At 38.3% G+C, this 24,314-nt stretch overlaps 1 protein-coding gene across 2 annotated transcripts in view; it reads right to left on the bottom strand.

Moving 5' to 3' along the window:
• Positions 1 to 24,314, bottom strand: part of ITPR2 (inositol 1,4,5-trisphosphate receptor type 2) — a gene marked incomplete at its 3' end in the record, with an annotated part of 533,638 nt that overhangs the window by 349,209 nt on the left and 160,115 nt on the right. For both annotated transcript variants that reach the window (XM_079715959.1, XM_079715960.1), the window contains exons 14-19: positions 10,628 to 10,769; positions 8,403 to 8,564; positions 3,661 to 3,833; positions 2,629 to 2,748; positions 2,327 to 2,512; positions 932 to 1,183 (exon numbers count right to left, since the gene is read on the bottom strand). In XM_079715959.1, the coding sequence (XP_079572085.1) occupies positions 932 to 1,183; positions 2,327 to 2,512; positions 2,629 to 2,748; positions 3,661 to 3,833; positions 8,403 to 8,564; positions 10,628 to 10,769 (1,035 nt within the window). The remainder of the gene's footprint in view (positions 1 to 931; positions 1,184 to 2,326; positions 2,513 to 2,628; positions 2,749 to 3,660; positions 3,834 to 8,402; positions 8,565 to 10,627; positions 10,770 to 24,314) is intronic.

Below are 24,314 nucleotides of genomic sequence, written 5' to 3'. Positions count from 1 at the left end.
AGACAAAGGATTAATCTCCAAAATATATAAACAGCTCATGCAGCTCAATATTAAAAAAAACAAACAACTCTATCCAAAAATGGGCAGAAGACCTAAATAGACATTTCTCCAAAGAGACATACAGATGGCCAAGAAGCACATGAAAAGCTGCTCAACATCACTAATTAGTAGAGAAATGCAAATCAAAACTACAATGAGGTATCACCTCACACCAGTTAGAATGGGCATCATCAGAAAATCTACAAACAACAAATGCTGGAGAGGGTGTGGAGAAAAGGGGACCCTCTCGCACTGCTGGTGGGAATGTAAATTGATACAGCCACTATGGATAACAGTATGGAGGTTCCTTATAAAACTAAAAATAGAATTACCATATTATCCTTCAATCCCACTACTGGGCATATACCCCGAGAAAACCATAATTCAAAAAGACACATGCACCCCAATGTTCATTGCAGCACTATTTACAATAGCCAGGTCATGGAAGCAATATAAATGCCCATCGACAGACAAATGGATAAAGAAGATGTGGTACATATATACAATGGAATATTACTCAGCCATAAAAAGGAACAAATTGGGTCATTTGTTGAGATGTGGATGGATCTAGAGACTGTCATACAGAGTGAAGTAAGTCAGAAAGAGAAAAACAAGTATCATATATTAACGCATTATGTGGAACCTAGAAAAATTGTACACATGAACCGGTTTGCAGGGCAGAAGTTGAGACGCAGATGTAGAGAACAAACATATGGACACCAAGGAGGTAAAACCACAGGGGGGTGGGGATGGTGGTGTGCTGAATTGGGCGATTGGGATTGACATATATACACTGATGTGGATAAAACTGATGACTAATAAGAACCTGCTGTATAAAAAAATAAATAAAATTTAAAAATTTTTTTTAAAAAAGAAATTTTTCCAAACATACTCATGAATCGTGATCTTTGTGGGGATTTCTGTCCAGAGCCTCGCATAGCGAACAGGCACCACAGACTCCTGGGGATCCCGGTCAACATGCATGTGCAGCATAAGGCGACAAAAAGATGCTCGGAGGTCAAAGGGCAGGCTCTCATCTGACATACACCGCAGGATCAAATCAACAGAGAGCTGCGTAGAAATCTGGTTTATGGCCAGATACTGGCGATCCAAGCACATCCTTGCAAAGAGATTTAGCTGGTACCTTAAAAATATTAAACATATTACATTATTTGTCTTATCTGGATAAAAGTCATAAATATTAGTATCAATCATCATCTACTTTTATGATTCCAATATTTCCCAGTGTAGGTGATAACTGGAGTCAAACTCTTCTGGTAGTAGGTTAAGTGATCAAATGACAACACACAGATGAAATCACCTCTATGCCCATTCAGTTGCAACTTTTCTTACTTGTTCCAGCAACCTATATCTGGTGGAGAGTGTCCTTAGGCTCTCAGTTCTCAGTTTCCTGGGTCTGCAGATACACTAAGCCTGTAGGCTATGGACAACAACTCACATGAAACCATCTCTCTCTGCCTTTCCCAGGCTCACTCAGCTCCAGGCTCTGGTATCTACACTGCAAGGGTAGACCCACTCAGTTCCCAAACCAAATGTGATCAATCCAAAGACATCAGTACACTTGGATTCATCAGCCTCCGAGATCCAGAAAGTAGCCTTTGCCTTTGTAGCTGTAGCTACACAAACCAGGGAACACAGTAATTCTCTGCCTTTCTCAGATTCCTGTCCTTTGGGCCCAAAGTTGCCCAAGGGCTTCTGCCTTGGGTTTCCAAGCCTTAGACGCAAAAATGCCAGGTAGTTTCTTGCTCCCAGTATACTGACCACCAGCAACTACCATTGAAATTTTGACTGCCATATGCCCCCGCTGAACTTTCACAGCTAAAGACACCAGTTTCTCTGAAACCCTAGGTCTCCACATAATCACAAGTGGTATATACATAACTACCGGCTAACTTTCTCTGAGGCCACCCCTACAACCGGATCAGCTTCCCCAACCATAATTTCACCTCCCTCTCAACTCGATTACCTAGGTCCCAACAGGTCTCTCATCTGTACCCACACCAGTCAACAAGAGGAAAAAATCCTTTGCTGCACAACAGTTCCAAACTAGTGGAAAATTAGAAACTTGCAAGTGGTATATGTGGAAAACACAGATGTTTACATTTATTGTGAATATTTTAAATAATACTAAATATTTCAGCTACCCTAGTTCTGACACAACTTCTTAAATTTCTTCTTCATAGATACCAAACTCTTAGAGATGTCAGAGAATCAGCTCTCAATGAATATGTGAGACTGAGAATTACGATTCTGTACAATACTTAACCTGTAGTAGGTAAGAACTTCTAAATCAGCCTTGGTGCCTTCTTTTGCTTCCTGAGCAAGGTGCCTGATAGCTTTGCCATGAGGTTCCTTGTTGCTGTCAATCCAGTAGAGCCAAACTTCTTCCTCATCAATGTCATCTGAAAGGATGGCGCTCTCCATGGGGTTGTCTCCTTGCATTGAGACCAGCCTTGAAATAAATAACACACACAAAATCTATGAACAAGCTCATTCAGAAACATGAAAAGGAACTGTACTGCTGACAAATAATGAACAGAAAAGGATGTCTCCATCATCGGGGCTTACTTAGTTTGAATGAGAATATCTGCATTGCCTGGGCTCAACATAAATTTGCAGATGAGTTCTTGAGTTACAGGTATAGCCGTGGTATTAGACACACAGAGATCTGATAAATAATCCAAAAACCTAACAAGAGAAAAAATTAAATTGATCATTAACAAAAAGCATCTTATAAAATCATCCCCCCAAATATACTTTGAGATATAATGAAACTGACTTTCTAGATATATTTTTAATATTATTTCCATGCAACATTTTTCTAATGTGTTGCTTATCTACTGCACCATTAGAAACAAATTAAATATCCAATTATTTGTATTTAGGACAAATCCTGTTTCCAAAAATGATATGTTTGCTTTTATTTATTTGGTGATATTCATCCCACAGCACTGTGACTTGTTATATTTACAATATCAAAACAAAGCCAGATCAAAGTTAATGTTGTACTGAGTAAAACAGACATACAGCACATACTTAATCAACGTGAATATGGCCTGGTCAAGTCCGAGGCCCAATTCTACCTTCTAACACTTATTTGCTTGCTAATTAAGGAAATTTTGTCAATCTGCTTGACATTTCTGCATTCATTTCTCCCAGATAAGGGAGCATGGTATAAGAGACAGGGTATGTGACGTGGAGTCAGAAACTCTAAATTCTGTTCCTAGTTGGTTTCTAGGCTTCTATTTTCTCATCTCTAAAATATGGATAATATTATACGACCAGTGTACTTCAAGAGAATGTGCAAGGGTTTAAATGAGGCAATGTATTGAATTGAATGAAATATGAATATATTTTGAAAAACTATGGGGTACTATAAAAACACAAGTTATCAGAGTGAAAATCAATTACACTTAAAAACGTCTATAAAGGGTTTTGATCTCCTATGAGATAATAACTGTTTATGGTACATAATTATTATAGCAATAAGCCCAACACTGTTTTGTCCATGAAACAATTCGAACTTTAAAAAAGTTCTAAAAATAAAGCAAAAAGCCACAGTCCCCACAAGAAAAGAATACTGCATGAACCACTTCAAACCTTGGCTCCCGATTTCTCCTGAGTAAACTAACAAATGTTTCTATTTCTTTTGCTGTGATGTGTTTCTCTAGTAGTTTTCTGTTGTTGTGCAACAAAGCTGTGATGGTATCTTCTGCCAAAATATCATAGCCAATCTGGGACTGCATGACACAGAAATTCTTAGCAATGTATTCCTACAAAGGAGAAAGACTGTCAGAATGCACCAACAAAGAGCTCAGAAATAACAGGTTCTATTAGGGTCAGCAACATTGATTAATTTATTCATAACAGAAAACTCGCTAAAAATTATTGTTAAAGAAGAGCAAATAAATAATTCTTTAGTAAATAGGATATTTGAGGAAGGAAATGGAAATATATTCGCATATACCTCATTCAAATTATAACAGAAAATTACGTGCCTAGTAATAATTGTTCATATGGGTGCTTACACTCTTACAAGTGAGAAAAACAAAAATAAACTGAGTTAAAATGACAATTTTTTTACGACATGGTAAATAATGATTTCACCAGTATAACAGATGCCTTTCTTCGAACACTGACTAAGAGCTATAACCTAGGATTCTGGCATAATTATAGAAACAAAAATGACTCTTTGACATTTGGTTCATGAAGCATGAGCTCTATAGCGTTACATGACGATCCCAGGTGAACTTAGCTGATTTCTTTTTTGTACATATACCACAATGACCTATTAAATCTCTTTAAAATAATGATAAAATTTCACAGCACTTTTTGGCTTTAAAAAGCTATCCAAGGGCTTCCCTGGTGGCTCAGTGGTTGAGAGTCCGCCTGCCAATGCAGGGGACATGGGTTTGTACCTCGGTCCGGGAAGATCCCACATGCCGTGGAGCGGCTGGGGCCGTGAGCCATGGTCGCTGAGCCTGCGCGTCCGGAGCCTGTGCTCCGCAACGGGAGAGGCCACAACAGTGAGAGGCCCGCGTACCGCAAAAAAAAAAAGCTATCCAACAAGATAATGTGATTGACCACTTTATTGACCAGATCCATTCATCCAAGACATATTTCTGGAAAGCCATTCCAGGTACTGTTTGCGAGACTAGGGATGCAGCAGTAAGACAGATAAGCTCCCATAGAGCTTACATCCTAGTGAGGAGAGGCTGTCAATGAGGTAGTAAATAGGATCATTTTACATGTTGAGAAGTGAAATGAAACAAACAGAGGGATGGGAAAAGGTGACAACTTGAGATGGGGTCGACTCTTGAAGAGGGGACATTTGACCTACGATAGAAATGATGGAAATGATAAAAAGGAGGCAGCCATGGGGAGAGAAGCCATCGAGCAGTGGGAGTACCAAGTGGAAGGCTCTGTAATGGTGGAACCCAGTCTTCGGAGTTCTGTAAACACAAGGTGGCCATTGTGGCTGGAGTACAGCGAGGGAGCAGAAAGCAAGAGCTGACGTGGGAGGTGAGGCCCTTGCGAGCCACGGTGAACACAGAAACATTCATTCTTAGAGCAAGAGAAAGCCACTGGCGAGCTTCCCTCACGCATGGTTCCATCTGCTCCTTCTTCCCACCACCTCGCCTCTCTTCCAAGCCACGTCTCAGCCAACCACAGCCCTGGTAAGCTTAACCCCGTCCACAGCTCAAAGTTTTCACTTCAATTTCTTGGGGATTCTCCTTGGGGATTTTTTCTATCATGGGAAAATTTATTGATTAGAAAGTGTTTTTGCCTTAAGATTTACTGGAAGCTACCTGTTTCTTGAAAATGATACTGGTTGCATAAATCTCATTATATTCTAGGCAGCAATTCTGTGGCCTTTTTCAAAATGATAGTTTTGTATATTGGGTACCAGTTAAGTAAAGTAAATGTCTTCTATTAGTGTATCATTTTAAAGATATGTATTAATTTATACACTTGTACGACTATTGTAATCAGACCCTGCTATAAGGCAAACCTCCAAGATGTTTGATAAATAGATCAAGATGTCAGTAAATAATCAAACGAAATTAGAGGTGTTTCCAAATTCTATAAATAACAATAAACAGAAACTCAACATGAAAGACTTGGGTTAGTACTAAATCACAAAAGAATTCCCTATTAGGACTCTAAAAATATAGGTGAGGATAAAGGAGAAGAAGGAATTATCCAAAAAGTAGAAAGTCTTTCTGCTCATGCTTTATTTTATTATTATTATTATTTATTTTTGGCTCCATTGGGTCTTCATTGTTGCACACCGGCTTTCTCTAGTTGCAGCGAATGGGGGCTACTCTTCATTGCAGTGCGTGGGCTTCTCATTGCGGTGGCTTCTCTTGTTGCGGAGCATGGGCTCTAGGCATGCGGGCTTCAGTACTTGTGGCACGTGGGCTCAGTAGTTGTGGCTCACGGGCTCTAGAGAGCAGGCTCAGTAGTTGTGGCTCATGGGCTTAGTTGCTCCGCGGGATCTTCCTGGACCAGGGCTCAAACCCGTGTCCCCCTGCATTGGCAGGTGGATTCTTAACCACTGCACCACCAGAGAAGTCACTCCTCAGGACACCAGGCATGCGAGTCCCCAGCTTAGACAGGGAGGAGTGAGAAAGAACTTTGTGCCAGACCTCGAGGGACTGGGAAAAGACACCAATTGAGATGTGCTGCCTGGACAATCTACTAGGTACTAGCAGAACAGCCAAACCAAGGATATCCGGTGCTAAAGCACAGGGCAGTGCTGTGGAAAGCGGGTCCACAGGACCCTCCCAAAGACTGAGTACAACGGAGGACATGCACATTAGGGGGTCCCATGGTTCTGAGGGTACCAGGTAAACCCTGTAGACCTATTGATTTTTTCAGTTAATTCAATCTCTCTCATAGACTATTGCATGCAGTGTGGAGTGGAGGCCTGTCTAGCAAAGTAGATCTTTCTAGACCCGAGAAGGGAAATGAGGCCACAGAGTGACCTCCAGTCCCACCCCCATCCCTGACCTCCGCTGAATAACGTGGCCCTGGTATCTGGGGCTTCTCGGAAGCTGACTCTCTGAGTGCTGTCTGTCATTTGACATTCTGGAACTTAATTTTCCTTCCAATAAAACAACATAACTCTACCTACATTACCTTGCCATCTTAAAGGAATGCAATGAAGTTGGGAAAAATAATTCCAATGACAAGCATTTTCAATTGGGAGGAAAAATGTTTATAACTAGGATTATATTAAAAAGCATTTAAGAATCTGTTTATATTGTCTGCTTCCTCACTCTTGTCCTTGTCAAATTATTTATCTTCTGGTTAATCTGTTTTACATATTCTTTTTAGACTTTTCCTTTTTTTTTTTTTTTTTTTTTTGCGGTACGCGGGCCTCTCACTGTTGTGGCCTCTCCCGTTGTGGAGCACAGGCTCCGGACGCGCAGGCTCAGCAGCCATGGCTCACGGGCCCTGCCGCTCCACGGCATGTGGGATCTTCCCGGACCGGGGCACGAACCCGTGTCCCCTGCATCGGCAGGCAGACTCTCAACCACTGCGCCACCAGGGAAGCCCTTTAGACTTTTTCTTAATCTTTAAACTGAATTTCAAAAAAAATGTATTTTCACACTTTTTTTAAAGCAATTTTTTTTCTTTCCAAATAACTTTTAGACTACTTTAGAGGCAGTACTATGATTATTAAGAGCCTGGGTTTGAATACTGGCTCCAGTCAAAACTGTGTATTCTTTGGCAATTTATTTAACCTCTCTGTGCCTCAGTTCTTCATCTTAACTCAGTATTAACCAAATTATGTTGTGAAAAGTGCTTAGAACTGAGCCTGGTAAAATGTAAGCACTCAGTAAATACTACTAACTATTCCCAAATAACCTGCAGCCTCCAGGCCTGACAACTTAGCCCCTCCATGGCTCAGTCCTACCTGCCTTCCCAGCTTTCTCTTACAGCATCCTTCCCCAGGGACCAAACTCATCAGTGAAGTTTACAAACTATGTACTCATCTCTCCAACTGGCTAAGAGAAACATGGGACACTAATGTACCAAACAATCGTTAACTGAAAGCAATGTTATACTCAGCAAATGTGTATTATTGAGCACATTGCAAAATATTATATATATTTTAAGACAAAACTGAGACTTAAAAGAAACTTCACTTGCAGTTGGGAACTTTTAGCTATATCCCTGGACACACCTGGGTTCCCTGTCCTCCACAATTAGGAATGTCTTGGGATGAAAGTGCCCTTTCTAGGATCCATCATTCTCTTTTCAGAAATATCTCTTCACTAAAATGCTTGTTCCCATACAATTTCTGAAAATGATTTTCATCCAACCCAAATGCTTCTTCTCCAAGTGCTCTTCCCTGGGTTCCCCCAGCTGAACTCCTCTCTCTCCTGAATTCCCACAATGCTCTCCTATCTCTCCTGTCCCCTCTATGCCTCTACCTTACGTTTCAGATGTACATGTCATACCTTTTCCACCAGACAATGAACTCTTTGGCCTACATACAGTGATTTGGTACCGCACATGCTCCTAGAAATGGCAAAAAATGTCTCATTCCTCTTTATATAACATATCCAGCAGGGCTCCTGCCCAGCAGGAGCTAATACCACGCACATACAAGGACTTAGACATCCTCTCTTGACAATTCTAACTTTACGTGGAAGAATAAATACATATGTCAGCTCAAATACATTTTAGGTCATTTTTGTGTGTTGCCGATATAAAACATTGCAAAGCAGAATTTCCCGTTCCTATTTAAATGTCTTAGAACAGTAACCAAAGAACTTTGCCCATACTTTAGATGTTAAACAGAGGTAAAAAGGAGAGCCACCCTCCTCCACCTGATTTTTCCGGTAGTCCTGCTGTGAATGTCTCAGCACACGGTAGCACAGCCTCAGCATGTACTTGTAGGGGGCATATCTTTGATCCCCCAGATCTTCAAGTCTCAGCATTGAGCCTTCTCCTGCTTTCTCCTTAAAGGGTGCTTTCAGAATCCCAAATACCTATCAGGAAAAATAAACAACCGCTTATTCTGATGAATGGAGGTGCACGTTTTGCAACATTGCAATAAACAGTGTGCTTATTACACACTGACTGGAAAACACTTTTGTAATATTTGAATAGAATTAACATAAAGTAAAAAAAAAAAGATTTTTTTAGGATACGAGACCAACATATTAAGGGACAGAAAAATACTGGTAAAAGGATTCCCTAAGTTGAATGACAAAAACAATATTTAAATAAAATGCTTAATTTTGTTTAGAAATTCTATTTTATTAAAATAAAAATATAAAGATGTTAGGTTGTACCAAGTTACATGAACATATTCAGATGAACTAAAATATAGTTTGATTTCGATAGGCTTTATAATTCTTTCTATTATTTTCTATAACTTTCTAAAATCAAAATAAGGAAAATATTTACTTTTCATCTGAAACTGACATCAAAAAACTGCCTCCAAATATTGCTTTTAAACCTCTTCATAAAAGAATTAATTTATTGTTTCTATACATAAAGATGTGGCCAAATCAATGAATGCATAAGCATTCAAAACAAATAAGGAGCCATATGGGCAGCTGGTGATACCCAGTGACTCAGATTCTTCTTGTAAGAAGATTAGCAGTTGGGAAGTATTTAAAAATCACTAAAGAACATAATTCTTTTAGGCAGCAAGACAGCAGGTAGGATCACCTGGAGATGAACTGGTGGAATGAGCAAATTGTTTATGAAAGAGCACCTAGGCAAAGATATGAGGAGTCATACAAGAAAGCAAAACGGAATTTGTAGTTCATGAAATATAACATGAATTAAAGTTTCTTCAGTAATTCTATATTCACTAAACCTTGAATTTTACTATTTATAATACTAAAGTAAAATGTTTGACATATGTTGGTTGAAATAATATTAATAAATCATTCAAGGTCCTAAAAGTCCTTGAAATCAAATGTTTTATACAAAAGAAATGCTAATGTCAGAAAAGGCTTTGTCTCATTAGATTTGCAACCTTTACTTTCTTTGAGAAAAATGTTGATTTTATATACTCAGACAATCCGCTATAGAATATTAATTGACAATATGTCTACTGTCTTCCTTTCCCAACTCCACAAGAACGTGTATATTAATAACATAAATTTTATTTAAGTATCTTCCTTCAGTCCACAATTAATGCAGAAGCCCATTACTTTATATAATAATTATCAGAATAAAAAGAATACATGAAGGTAGGCATGTCCAAATGTGCATATTATTAAGGAGTAAATTAATTTACTGGCATGTTATGAACAATTTCAGGAAAACACAGCATAGAAGCAGCTCTAGATTTTCAGGGAAAAAACTAGAATATTGTATAGAGCACTTGAGAGCTGATGAATAGACTGCCCTACTTTTCGAAGAAACAAAGGGAAAAAGGTAGGAAGCAAATGGAGATGGCAGCTTTCAAGTTCCCCCGGAAATTGTACTTAAAAAAGCATTACAGCATATTTTCTGGAGACAGTCTGACCACATAGGTTTTTAAAGGTCTGTGATAGGCTGTCTCCAAGATGGCCCCAGTGATTCCTGCCTCCTGGAATTATACTCGTATGGAATACTGTCTTCTTGACTGTGGGCTGGATGTGTTGACTCACTTCTAACTAAGAAACAAGGTAGAAATGATGAGATGTTACTTCTAAGATTAGGTTACAAGAAAACTATGGCCTCCATCTGAAGGCCCTCTCTTGCTCTGTCCTGGATCTCTCACTTCCAAGGAAAGCAAACTGCCAGCTCTTGAGGCAGCCCTGTGCGGAGGCCCATGCCAGTGAGCTGGGAAGTGAATCCTCTCCCATTTGAGACTCGAGCTGACTGCAGTCCAGCCAGCACCTTGACTGCAGCCTGTGAAACACCCTGAGCAAGAATTGTCCACCTAAACTACCCCCAGATTCCTAATCTGCAGAAACTGTAAGTATCTGCTTTGAGACACTAAGTTTTGGGGTAACTTGTTACACATCAAAAGATAATGAGTACAAGAACTTTCTCGATACTATGGTTCAGAATGATAAAATATGAAAAATTAGTACATGGAAACATTCACCTGTGCCAATATGTTTTGTTCCCTCATTAATTTCTGACGTTCTCTGTTTGGCTTGGTGATTACCACATCCAGAACGTCTTGTCCATTGTTAGGTACATCAGCAACAAAGAAGATAAGGTCTTCCAATAATTTGGTCACAAACCTATCATAAAATGAAAAGAAAACATTATGGTGTGCTTAATTTTGGAAATATATTTAAATAAACACCAAGAACTAAAACACGACAAAAGTGAAAGTATTTTATAATAATTATTTAATTAACAAAATACCTAATGCAGTTAATATTTCCTTAAATCTTTATGAAGACCATCCCTTCTTCAGTTCCTTCAACCCCACCCCACCTCCAGCTCCAATCAAGTATCTGGAAACACAGCTATGAAATAAAACCCTGTTGAGTCCCAAAAACAGATGTGTTGAGAGCATTTCACCTATCCACAGATACTCTTCCATGACTGACTACCAAAGAAGAGTATTTCTGCTTTAAGGGAAAACAGCTAAACTAAATTCCTTTTTTATTATTTATTTATTTTTCTTATTAGTCATTCATTTTATACACATCAGTTTACACATATGAACCCCAGTCGCCCAATTCATCACACCACCACCCCCACTACCCTGCCGCTTTCCCTGCTTGGTGTCCTTACGTTTGTTCTCTACATCTGTGTCTCTATTTCTGTCCTGCAAACTGGTTCATCTGTACCATTTTTCTAGGTTCCACATATATGCGTTAATATACAATGTTTGTTTTTCTCTTTCTGACTTACTTTACTCTGTATGACAGTCTCTAGATCCATCCACGTCTCTACAAGTGACCTAATTTCGTTCCTTTTTACAGCTGAGTAATATTCCACTGTATATATGCACCACATCTTCTTTATCCAGTCGTCTACTGATGGGCATTTACGTGGCTTCCATGACCTGGCTATTGCAAATAGTGCTACAACGAACATTTTGGGGTGCATGTGTCTTTATAAATTATGGTTTTCTCTAGGTATATGCTCAGTAGTGGGAAGGTTGGGTCATATGGTAATTCTATTTTTAGTTCTTTAGGAACCTCCAAACTGTTCTCCATAGTGGCTGTATCAATCTACATTCCCACCAGCAGTGTAAGAGGGTTCCCTTTTCTCCATACCCTCTCCAGCATTTGTTGTTTGTAGATTTACTGATGATGCCCATTCTAACTGGTGTGAGGTGATACCTCACTGTAGTTTTGATTTGCATTTCTCTAATAATTAGTGATGTTGAGCAGCTTTTCATGTGCTTCTTGGCCATCTGTATGTCTCTTTGGAGAAATGTCTATTTAGGTCTCCTGCCCATTTTTGGATAGAGTTGTTTGTTTTCTTAATATTGAGCTGCATGAGCTGTTTATATATTTTGGAGATTAATCCCTTGTCCAATGATTCATTTGCAAATATTTTCTCCCATTCTAAGGGCTGTCTTTTCTTCTTGTTTATGGTTTTCTTTACTGTGCAAAAGCTTTGAAGTTTCAATAGGTCCCATTTGTTTATTTTTGTTTTTATTTCCATTACTCTAGGAGGTGGATCAAAAAAGGTCTTGCTGTGATTTATGTCAAAGAGTGTTCTTCCTATGTTTTCCTCTAAGAGTTTTATAGTGCCTGGTCTTACATTTAGGTCTCTAATCCATTTTGAGTTTATTTTTGTGTATGGTGTTAGGGAGTGTTCTAATTCCATTCTTTTACATGTACCTGTCCAGTTTTCCCAGCACCACTTATTGAAGAGACTATCTTTTCTCCATTGTATGTCCTTGCCTCCTTTGTCATAGATTACTTGACCATAGGTGCGTGGGTTTATATCTGGGCTTTCTATCTTGTTCCATTGATCTATGTTTCTTTTTTTGTGCCACTACCATATTGTCTTGATTACTGTAGCTTTGTAGTATAGTCTGAAGTCAGGGAGTCTGATTCCTCCAGCTCCTTTTTTTCCCTCAAGACTGCTTTGGCTATTCGGGGTCTTTTGTGTCTCCATACAAATTTTATGATGATTTGTTCTAGTTCCGAAAAAAATGCCACTGGTAATTTGATAGGGATTGCATTGAATCTGTAGATTGCTTTGGGTAGTATAGTCATTTTCACAATATTGATTCTTCCAATCCAAGAACATGGTATATCTCTCCATCTGTTGGTATCATCTTTAATTTCTTTCATGAGTGTCTTATAGTTTTCTGCATACAGGTCTTTTGTCTCCCTAGGTAGGTTTACTCCTAGGTATTTTATTCTTTTTGTTGCAATGGTAAATGGGAGTGTTTCCTTAATTTCTCTTTCAGATTTTTCATCATTAGTGTATAGGAATGCAAGAGATTTCTGTGCATTAATTTTGTGTCCTGCAACTTGACCAAATTCATTGATGAGTTCTAGTAGTTTTCTGGTGGCATCTTTAGGATTCTCTATGTATAGTATCATGTCATCTGAAAAGTGACAGTATTACTTCTTCTTTTCCAATTTGTATTCCTTTTATTTCTTTCTCTTCTCTGATTGCCATGGCTAGGACTTCCAAAACTATGTTGAAAAATAGTGGTGAGAGTGGACATCCTTGTCTTGTTCCTGATCTTAGACAAAATGCTTTCAGTTTTTCACCATGGAGAATGATGCTTGCTGTGGGTTTCTCATATATGGTCTTTATTATGTTGAGGTAGGTTCCCTCTATGCCCACTTTCTGGAGAGTTTTTATCATAAATGGGTGATGAATTTTGTGAAAAGCTTTTTCTGCATCTATTGAGGTGATCATGTGGTTTTTATTCTTCAATTTGCTAATATGGTATATCACATTGATTAATTTGTGTATATTGAAGAATCCTTGCATCCCTGGGATAAATCCCACTTGATCATGGTGCATGATCCTGTTAATGTGTTGTTGGATTCTGTTTGACAGTATTTTGTTGAGGAATTTTTCATCTATATTCATCAGTGATATTGGTCTGCAATTTTCTTTTTTTGTAGGATCTTTTTCCGGTTTTGGTATGAGGGTGAGGATGGCCTCATAGAATGAGTTTGGGAGCATTCCTTCCTCTGCAATTTTTTGGAAGAGTTTGAGAAGGATGGGTGTTAGCTCTTCTCTAAATATTTGATAGACTTCACCTGTGAAGCCATCTGGTCCTGGAGTTTTGTTTGCTGGAAGATTTTTAATCACAGTTTCAATTTCATTATTTGTGATTGGTCTGTTCATATTTTCTATTTCTTCCTCGTTCAGTTTTGAAAGGTTATACTTTTCTAAGAATTTGTCCATTTCTTCCAGGTTGTCCATTTTATTGGCATAGAGTTGCTTGTAATAGTCTCTTAAGATGCTTTGTATTTCTGCGGTGTCTGTTGTAACTTCTCCTTTTTCATTTCTAATTTTATTCATTTGAGTCCCCTCCCTCTTTTCCTTGATGAGTCTGGCTAATAGTTTATTAATTGTGTTTACCTTCTCAAAGAACCAGCTTTTAGTTTTATTGATCTTTGTTATTGTTTTCTTTGTTTCTATTTCATTTATTTCTGCTCTGATATTTATGATTTATTTCCTTCTGCTAACTTTGGGTTTTGTTTATTCTTTCTCTAGTTCCTTTAGGTGTAATGTTAGATTGTTTATTCGACATTTTTCTTGTTTCTTGACGTAGGCTTATATAGCTATAAACTTCCCTCTTACAACTGCTTTTGCTGCATCCCATAGGTTTTGGATCGTCATGCTTTCATTGTCAGTTGTTTCTAGGTATTTTTTGATTTCCTCTTTGACTTCTTCAGTGATCTCTTGGTTATTCAGTAATGTATTTTTTAGCCTCCATGTGTTTGTGGTTTTTACAGATTTTTTTTCCCTGTTATTGATTTATAATCTCATAGCGTTGTGGTCAGAAAAGATGCTTGATATGATTTCAATTTTCTTAAATTTACTTGATTTGTGACCCAAGATGTGATCTATCCTGGAGAATGTTCTGTGCACACTTGAGAAGAAAGTGTAATCTCCTGTTTTTGGAAGGAATGCCCTATAAATATCAATTAAATCTATCTGGTCTTTTTTGTCATTTAAAGCTTCTGTTTCCTTATTTACTTTCATTTTGGATGATCTGTCCATTGCTGTAAGTGAGGTGTTAAAGCCCCCCACTATTATTGTGTTACTGTCGATTTTCTCTTTTATAGCTGTTAGCAGTTGCCTTATGTACTGAGGTGCTCCTATGTTGGGTGCATATATATTTATAATTGTTATGTCTTCTTCTTGGATTGATCCCTTGATAATTATGTAGTATCCTTCCTTGTCTCTTATAACACTCTTTATTTTAAAATCTATTTTATCTGATATGAGTATTGCTACTCCAGCTTTCTTTTGATCTCCTTTTGCATGGAATGTCTTTTTCCATCCCCTCACTTTCAGTCTGAATGTCTCCCTAGGTCTGAAGTGGGTCTCTTGTAGACAGCACATATATATGGGTCTTGTTTTTGTATCCATTCATCAAGCCTGTGCCTTTTGGTTGGAGCACTTAATCCATTCACATTTAAGGTAATTATCGATATGTATGTTCCTATTAGCATTTTCTTAATTGTTTTGGGTTTGTTTTTGTAGGTTCTTTTCTTCTCTTGTGTTTCCCACTAGAGAAGTTCCTTTCGCATTTGTTGTAGAGCTGGTTTGGTGGTGTTGAATTCTCTTAGCTTTTGCTTGTCTGTAAAACTTTTGATTTTTCCATTGAATCTGAATGAGATCCTTGCCCGGTAGAGTAATCTTGGTTGTAGGTTATCCCTTTCATCACTTTAAATATATCATGCCACTCCCTTCTGGCTAGTAGAGTTTCTGCTGAGAAATCAGCTGTTAACCTTTTGGGAGTTCCCTTGTATGTTATTTGTCATTATTCCCTTGCTGCTTTCAATAATTTTTGTCTCTAGTTTTTGCCAACTTGATTACTATGTGTCTCAGCATGTTTCTCCTTGGGTTTATCCTGTATGGGACTCTCTGCGCTTTCTGGACTTGGGTGGCTATTTTCTTTCCCATGTTAGTGAAGTTTTCGACTACAATCTCTTCAAATATTTTCTCTGGTCCTTTCTCTCTCTCTTCTCCTTCTGGGATCCTAAAATGCGAATGTTATTGCGTTTAATATTGTCCCGAGGTCTCTTAGGCTGGCTTCATTTCTTTTCATTCTTTTTTCTTTATTCTGTTCTGCAGCAGTGAATTCCACCATTCTGTCTTCTAGGTCACTTATCCGTTCTTCTGCCTCAGTTATTCTGCTATTGATTCCTTCTAGTGTAGTTCTCATTTCAGTTATTCTATTGTTCATCTCTGTTTGTTTGTTCTTTAATTCTTCTAAATCTTTGTTAAACATTTCTTGCATCTTCTGGATCTCTGCCTCCATTCTTTTTCTGAGGTCCTGGATCATCGTCACTATCATTATTCTGAATTATTTTTCTGGAAGTTGCCTATCTCCACTTCATTGAGTTGTTTTTCTGGGGTCTTATCTTGTTCCTTCATCTGGTACATAGCCTTCTGCCTCTTCATCTTGTCTATCTTTCTGTGAATGTGGTTTTTGTTCCACAGGCTGCAGGATTGTATTTCTTCCTTTTTATGTCTTTTCCTTTGTGCTTCGTCTAGTTTCACGTGCTCACAGGGGGCCGCGTGCACAGACCTCGCACGCGGTGCTTCAGATTGTGAAAAGGCAGCACCAGCACTTCAAGATGGTGGCAGTGGGCTGCCTGTGGAGACTCTGCGTGGGACACGGGCTCTGAGATCTAAACTAAATTCTTAATTCAGATTCATTTCTTTTTCACTGTTACCTCAGACTACACTTCTTTTTTTTTTTAGCATCTTTATTGGAGTATAATTGCTTTACAATGGTGTGTTAGTTTCTGCTGTATAACAAAGTGAAACAGCTATACAAATACATATATCCCCATATCTCCTTCCTGTTGCATCACCTCCCACCCTCCCTATCCCACCCCTCTAGGTGTTCACAAAGCACCGAGCTGGTCTCCCTGTGCTATGCAGCTGCTTCCCACTAGCTATCTATTTTACATTTGGTAGTGTATATATGCCCATGCCACTCTCTCACTTCACCCCAGCTTACCCTTCCCCCTCCTCGTGTCCTCAAGTCCATTTTCTACATCTGCGTCTTTACTCCTGTCCTGTCCCTAGGTTCTTCAGAACCATTTTTTTTTTTTTTTTAGATTTCATATATATGTGTTAGCATACGGTATTTGTTTTTCTCTTTCTGACTTACTTCACTCTGTATGACAGACTCTAGGTCCATCCACCTCACTACAAATAACTCAATTTCGTTTCTTTTTATGCCTGAGTAATATTCCATTGTATTTATGTGCCACATCTTCTTTATCCATTCATCTGTCAATGGACACATAGGTTGCTTCCATGTCTTGGTTATGTAAATAGAGCTGCAATGAACATTGTGGTACATGACTCTTTTTGAATTATGGTTTTCTCAGGGTATATGCCCAGTAGTGGGATTGCTGGGTCGTATGGTAGTTCTATTTTTATCAATCTACATCTCTTAATGTTCACTACATTTCAATTTCTCCCTGTACAAAAGAGGAAAAACTTAATTGAACTTCAGAGAGAGAGAAGAGTAAGCAATCAGATGCTCTAAATTGTTCTGAAAGTATTAACTGATCTATAAAAATCATAATATTCTAAAATCATACACTAATGTTCACCTTTAAATTCTACATTTCAGTTATTATTTTAACAATTTCTTGAACTTCAGTGGCATCTAGTACCTAAAGTTCCTGGAGAACAGTTCCCCCCTTAGCCTTCTTCTTCCTCCTTCCTGTGATTTTTCATTTTCTATATGGATTTTTTTATGATCCCAGGTACTAGACCACCAGTGAGCTATGCCATATGTGAATTTTTGGATACAACAAAAGCTATCCAACAAATATTTAAATATGTTTTATCCAAGAAGATGTGGTGTATATATATATACAATAGAATATTACTCAGCCATAAAAAAGAATGAAATAATGCCGTTTCAAGCAACATGAACGGACCTGGAGATTATCATATTAAGTGAAGTAAGTCAGACAGAGAAAGACAAATACCATATGATATCACTTACATGTGGAATCTAAAATATGACACATATGAACTTATTTACAACTTATTTATAGAAACAGACTCAGAGACATAGAAAACAGACTTACAGTTACCAAATGGGAAAGGGGGTGGAGGATGGATACATTAGGAGTTTGGGATTAGCAGACACAAACTACTATATATAAAATAGATAAACAACAAGGTCTTTTTGTATAGCGCAGTGAACAATATTCAGTATCCTGTAATAAACTGGAATGGAAAAGAACGTGAAGAAGAATATGTATATTTATGTATAACTGAATCACTTTGCTGTACACTAGAAACTAACACAACATTGTAAATCTACTATACTTCAATAAATAAATAAGCTTTATCCATATACGTTAGCATAATTATTCACCGTTATTAGCATGATCAATCATGATAACATCAATAAGAAAACTACAATTTAAGAGATTCAGCGACTCTAGAAAAGTGTGGAATGTATTCAGTTAGGAAGCATCTTGATCTTATCTCCAGATTTACCTCCTGCAATGGAATGGAGGTAAGTGCACACATCCATAATCCAGAATTTAACCACCACATCCAAATTTCAGCACACTTCCAAGGACCATAAACTCCACCCCCATATTCCAGAGATATTATATTTTCTTGTGTGCCTATTTAAAATTTTAAACCAGGGTTTCCCTGGTGGCGCAGTGATTGAGTGTCCACCTGCCGATGCAGGGGACATGGGTTCGTGCCCTGGTCTGGGAGGATCCCACATGCCGCGGAGCGGCTGGGCCCGTGAGCCATGGCCGCTGAGCCTGCGCGTCCGGAGCCTGTGCTCCGCAACAGGAGAGGCCACAACAGTGAGAGGCCCACGTACCACAAAAAAAAAAAAAAAAATTAACCCAATCTATATCTTTTCGACAACATGTCTAACGAATAGGATTCACTCACTCAACTTCTGTGGGCAACCACAGAAATGTAAAACATGATTCCTACACATCAAAATGTTGTGTGAATTTATTTTGAAATTGTGGCTCAATGTCTTCTATATCATTCTGTTATTCTTAAAAGAAATAATAAAACATTTATTTTGAGCTCAGATTTCTTCAACAAAGTGAAATTAAGTTGAACCTTGGTGGCTCAATCTACAACTCCAGTCCGAGCATAAATATATCTGCATTTTCTTTTTAAAAGTACTAGTGTTCTTTTTCTCTTGCTGTTTTGAGGATATTGTATTCAGGTGTTTAGACATCTAAGGAAGGGCAACTTTGGGAGCAACTACAAATGACTCTGCTTCAAACTCCTCCAAATGGCCTAAAAATTGATCATAGTTAATGGAGTGATGATGAAGAAAATTAACAGTCTTGACTGAGGATCACTGTACATTAACCTATTTGCAGAGCCCACCTCCCTTGATGTTGAAGCAATGATAGCCAAGAAAACTAGTCTTCTCTTTTGACCTCCGAAACTGTTGAAACCTTATTCTTTCGTCTTTTCACCTCAAGCATCCCACCTGTGGCAGACAAAACTGGGTTTTTTCAGTTTAGATAAAATTACAATTCTATACAGGGAGATGGTTAGGTCCTACTAACTCATTCAATCTTATTAATCTGCTTTTACTAAAAAATTTTTGTGTGACTTTTTTATCATATGCAGCAATGAGAGATGAAATATATATTTTTAAAAGACATACCTAAAACCATAATAAAAAGCTTTGTGGATCAGGAGTAAAATAAGAAAGACAGTGATGAGCAAGGATAATATTCAGTACTGGCAAGAAAATAGGGACTGAAAGCATGTGATAAGGAATTAAACTAAAGTCAAGAAAGCAGAGACTAAAGCAGGGCTTCTCCATCTCTTAAAGGAACCTTAAAAATGTGGTGATCCCTGTTTGGGCCCTAGCTGTACAGTGATTGGTAGGAGGAAAGAGAGGAAGCACAGACAGGACTGGACATACCCACCTGTGATCTCAATGGCTAAAGCCTTAAATTACCATAAGACATGAACTCTCAGCCCTCAATATCAGATCTGGCTCCAGACTTGTTGAGGCAAGCCAGGTGGAGGCAACCATAAAACTAATAAAAAAGATGAGTGAATGTAGAGAGAGGATAAGCAAAAATCGCCCATCCAAGAAGAGCCTGCATATTTAAATTCCAAAGCACATGAGAAAAACTGACATTAAGAAAGCCAACCATCATATTCGTTACCATCAAAATGCAAGTAACAGAACAATTCCAAAATAACTTTTAAATAAGTGTTTCCAACCCTCAAAGAGATAAAGAAAAAAGCTGTATACCAAAAAAGACAACATATGTAAAAGAGGGCAGATACAAATGAAGAAAATGTGGCTATGTAAAAGAATCAATAGAAATCTGAGAAATAAAATTATAATCATTTAAATAAAAATATAATTCATGAAGGTAAACTATTATACACACATTCTAAGAAAAAGTAGTGACTTACAATATAGACAGTATTTAAAAAATCGATCCAGAAAGCAGCAGATTCTAAAAGGCAAATTATAAAAGGAAATTTAAGAGATAAAGAAGATGAATTAAGAGGATCCAACATACACCTAATAGGAGTTCCAGAAAAGAGGTAAGAGAAAAAGACAAAGAAGTAATATCTGAAGGAAAATGGCTGAAAATTTTCCAGAATTGAAGGAAGATTCTGATCAAAAGCATACCCTAAATGTCAAGTGGGAAAAACAAAAATAAAAGTTACTTGTAAACACATTGTAGTGAAACTTTAGGACATCAAAGACAAAGGGAAAAACCCAGAAAATTATCAGAAAGTAAAGAAAAATGCCAATAAAGAATAACAATTCTTAATAGCAACAAGAGATAATAGAAAATAATTAAATTATAACTTTAAAATACTAAAAAAAAGAATTGTCAAGCTAGGATTCCATACATAAAGTATCACTTAAGAAAGGAGGAAAAATAAAGACATTCTCACATACATAAAGATTAATAAGATTTATAACCTCATTGAATAGACTAAAGAACAAATTTCAGCAAGAAGAAAAGTGAACCCAGAGAGGAGTGAGATGCAAGAAATAAAAGCAAGCAGAACAAGAGGTAAAATACATTAAGAAATATAATTAATAACTAAAAGAAATTTTTAGGAACTGGATTTTCAGTAATAAAAAGTGATACATCATAATTTATGTGACACAAGTAACTTAAAGAATAAACACAGAACTATGGTTTTAGACAACTATTCCAAAAAAAGATGGGAGGTAGAATGTCAGTTTATAATTAAAGCATTCTGAGCCATTTTTCTCCCATGAGAGAAAGAAATATTTAATGTCTTCAAGTTTTGTAGGAAAGAATATAGAGTTGAAATGTATGACAAGAACATAAGGGCGAAAGAGAAAGACAAATACCGTATGCTAACACATATATATGGAATTAAAAAAAAAAAAAATGTCATGAAGAACCTAGGGGTAAAACGGGAATAAAGACACAGACCTACTTGAGAATGAACTTGAGGAAATGGGGAGGGGGAAGGGTAAGCTGTGACAAAGCGAAAGAAAGGCATGGACATATATACAGTACCAAACGTAAGGTAGATAGATAGTGGGAAGCAGCCGCAGAGCACAGCGAGATCAGCTCGGTGCTTTGTGACCGCCTGGAGGGGTGGGATGGGGAGGGTGGGAGGGAGGGAGATGCATGAGGGAAGGGATGTGGGAACAGATGTATATGTATGACTGATTCACTTTGTTATAAAGCAGAAACTAATAAAAATAAAAAAAAAATTTTAAAAAAAAAAGAACATAAGGGCACTTGCGAAAGAATAGAAATATGATCTATAGCTTTTTTTTTTTTTTTTTTTTTTTTTTTTTTTGCGGTTCGCGGGCCTCTCACCGTTGTGGCCTCTCCCATTGCGGAACACAGGCTCCGGACGTGCAGGCTCAGCGGCCATGGCTCACGGGCCCAGCCGCTCCACGGCACGTGGGATCCTCCCAGACCGGGGCACGAACCCGTGTCCCCCGCATCGGCAGGCGGACTCCCAACCACTGCGCCACCAGGGAAGCCCTGATCTATAGCTTTTAAACCAGTAGAAGAAAAGGAAAAATAGGGAGAAAATAAAAACTTCATCAATCTAACAGAAAGCAAGAAAGAAGTGGAGGAAAAGAAAAAAAAGCTACACCAAAGAAAGAAAATAACAAAATAAGATACCCATAGTATTAAGTCCAAACACATTATTTATCAAATGCAAAGTAATTAAACTTTAGCAAATTCAAATAGACTATCAGATTAGATTTTAAAAATCCAGCTCTCAGCCACTCACAAGAGACATTAACAAAACAAAATGACCGGGAAATCTGAAACAAATCGATATTGAAAAAAAAGACATCTAGTCAAACACTAAAAAAAAGTTAGTTGTTGGGCTTCCCTGGTGGCGCAGTGGTTGGGAGTCCGCCTGCCGATGCAGGGGACATGGGTTCGTGACCTGGTCCGGGAAGATCCCACATGCCGTGGAGCGGCTGGGCCCTTGGGCCATGGCCGCTGGGCCTGCGCGTCCGTAGCCTGTGCTCCACAACGGGAGAGGCCACAACAGTGAGAAGCCCGTGTACAGCAAAAAAAAAAAAAAAAAAAAAAAAGTTAGCTGTTGTCAAGATAGTAGTATCAGGCAAATAAAAATTCAAGGGGAGATGATGCTGCTATAGGAAAATATTAACTTTGAATCAGAAGGACATCTGATCTGGTGATCACGTTTGATGACCCCTGCTCTAGATCCTGAGATCCTATCACAAGGAATTCGAACCAGTGCTCAAGCCCCCAAATTGCAGAAACACTTGGCTGGGGTCTGGTCTGTTCACCACTGCATTGGCACTGTGTGTACACACGCTGCAGCGCCCAGTGCCTGGCATGGACCAGGACTTCTGTAACACTAAAAACAAATGGACACTGAACTGTAAAGGCAGCAGAGGAACCCCACCTCTTTTTCTGTACCCTCAGAGGTAAAACGTGGTGCATGACTCACCTCCTCCAGCTCTGAACGGACTTACCCCCCTCCATCCTCTCTCCTCTCCCACCCCAGTGTGTTCCCAATGCTATCTATTTTGTTGGTGCAGCTATGCAGAAGAAAATTCCACGAAAAAAATATCTGAGGTTGAGGATCTTGGAGCGGAACACAAGAGCTGTGCCTCTGGAGCCCACTCCTGGGGTGAATGAAAGGGGAGCAGAGGTGGGGGAGGGAGGATTGGAACAATACAGGCATTTTCAGACAGATCTCCTATATTCTAACATGTTCCCTTTGACCTTGTAACATTCTTCGTGGTTTTGAGTAAAAGAATCTCTAATAATAACTTCATTCTCTGGGGGGGGGGGAGTCAGAGTTGTGTGGAATTTTCAGAAATAATTTTATAGCAAATTCTAAAACTGAGAAAATAATATAAACACATTCAACTAAGCCTATAAGCTCCCCCGTACTGACAGGCAGCTTTGAATGAGTTTTGATGGCAGGTGGCTTTCTGAAATTACTAAATGAAGATCAGTCATTGCAGCTTCCTATTTCTCAGGCAAGATCTTCTTTTTGCTATAATGTTTTTCACTCTAAAATAGCGGGGGAATAAAAATGCACGATCCCTGGTCAGTCCTGGTCCACCACCTTCCTGAGAATCATCTCAAGAGGTTAAGATTCTCTCCGGCAGTAACTGAAGAAGAGTTACAGTCGGCAATGGCGGAGTGCTCATAATCAATCTTTATTTGTCCTTTTCTTCAAGGAACACCTTAATACTTAGCAACGGAGACTTTTTAGCGAGGCTGAGGAAATTTCTGCACGTATGTGACAATGACAGAGACAAAGAAACAGATTCATCAAAAGCAGAGTTAATAGCTAAATAACAGACATAAAAAAAGTGGTATGTACACATGGGATTCCATTGTCTGTCACAATTTAGTTCTGATATTTAATTATCTGCCGTCCAGAACAGGGGAGCAGTTGCTTCAGCTTGTGGCCTTTATTCATTTCACCCGACGGGGTTGGAGGTCGATTGCATACACAAGAGTGGTTTTCAAATGCAGGTTTGTTACGGGGGAAACAGAGGTAAGAACAGAGGAAGCTGAGAAATAATTATTCCATTTGTTTGCATATTTATGACTTTTTCTATTGATAGGGCTGGAAGGAAGCAACTTGGATTTTTCTGTTGCTTTGTATTGTAAGACAGAGATCTAAAAGTGCATAAAACATATGTGTTTCATTATGGAATGCTTACCATGTGAACCTTATCAAGCCACCACACAGAGTAGGAAGTGGGACATTGAAAAAATCTCCTCAAATCCCTCCCCCCAAGAACACCATCCTGATTTCTGTGACAATTCTTTCCTTGCGTTTCTTTATAGTTCTGCCAATTTCTTAAACCCCAAAGAGTTCAATTTTGCTTGATTTTGAACTTTACAAATAATCTTACGGTGAATACATTTGTGTCTTGTTCTCACTCAATCGAAAGTTTATTAGATTTATCCATGTAGTTATACGTAGATGTAGGTCATGTATTTTCATTGTTATATATGTATTCCACCATATGACGATACCAAAACTGTATTCAACTGGTGATGGACATTTAACAGTTTTCAGTTTGGGGTTATTTAGACTAAGGCTGAACATTCTTAAATGTGTCCTGGTGCACACATATAGAAACTTCTTTTGGACAGATGTTCAAG

This window comes from Hyperoodon ampullatus (genome assembly GCF_949752795.1).
Source record: "Hyperoodon ampullatus genome assembly, chromosome: 11".
In the NCBI taxonomy this organism is placed as follows: domain Eukaryota; kingdom Metazoa; phylum Chordata; class Mammalia; order Artiodactyla; family Ziphiidae; genus Hyperoodon; species Hyperoodon ampullatus.
Note: the sequence above shows the minus strand (reverse complement) of the source record. Positions and strands in the feature narration are given on the sequence as shown.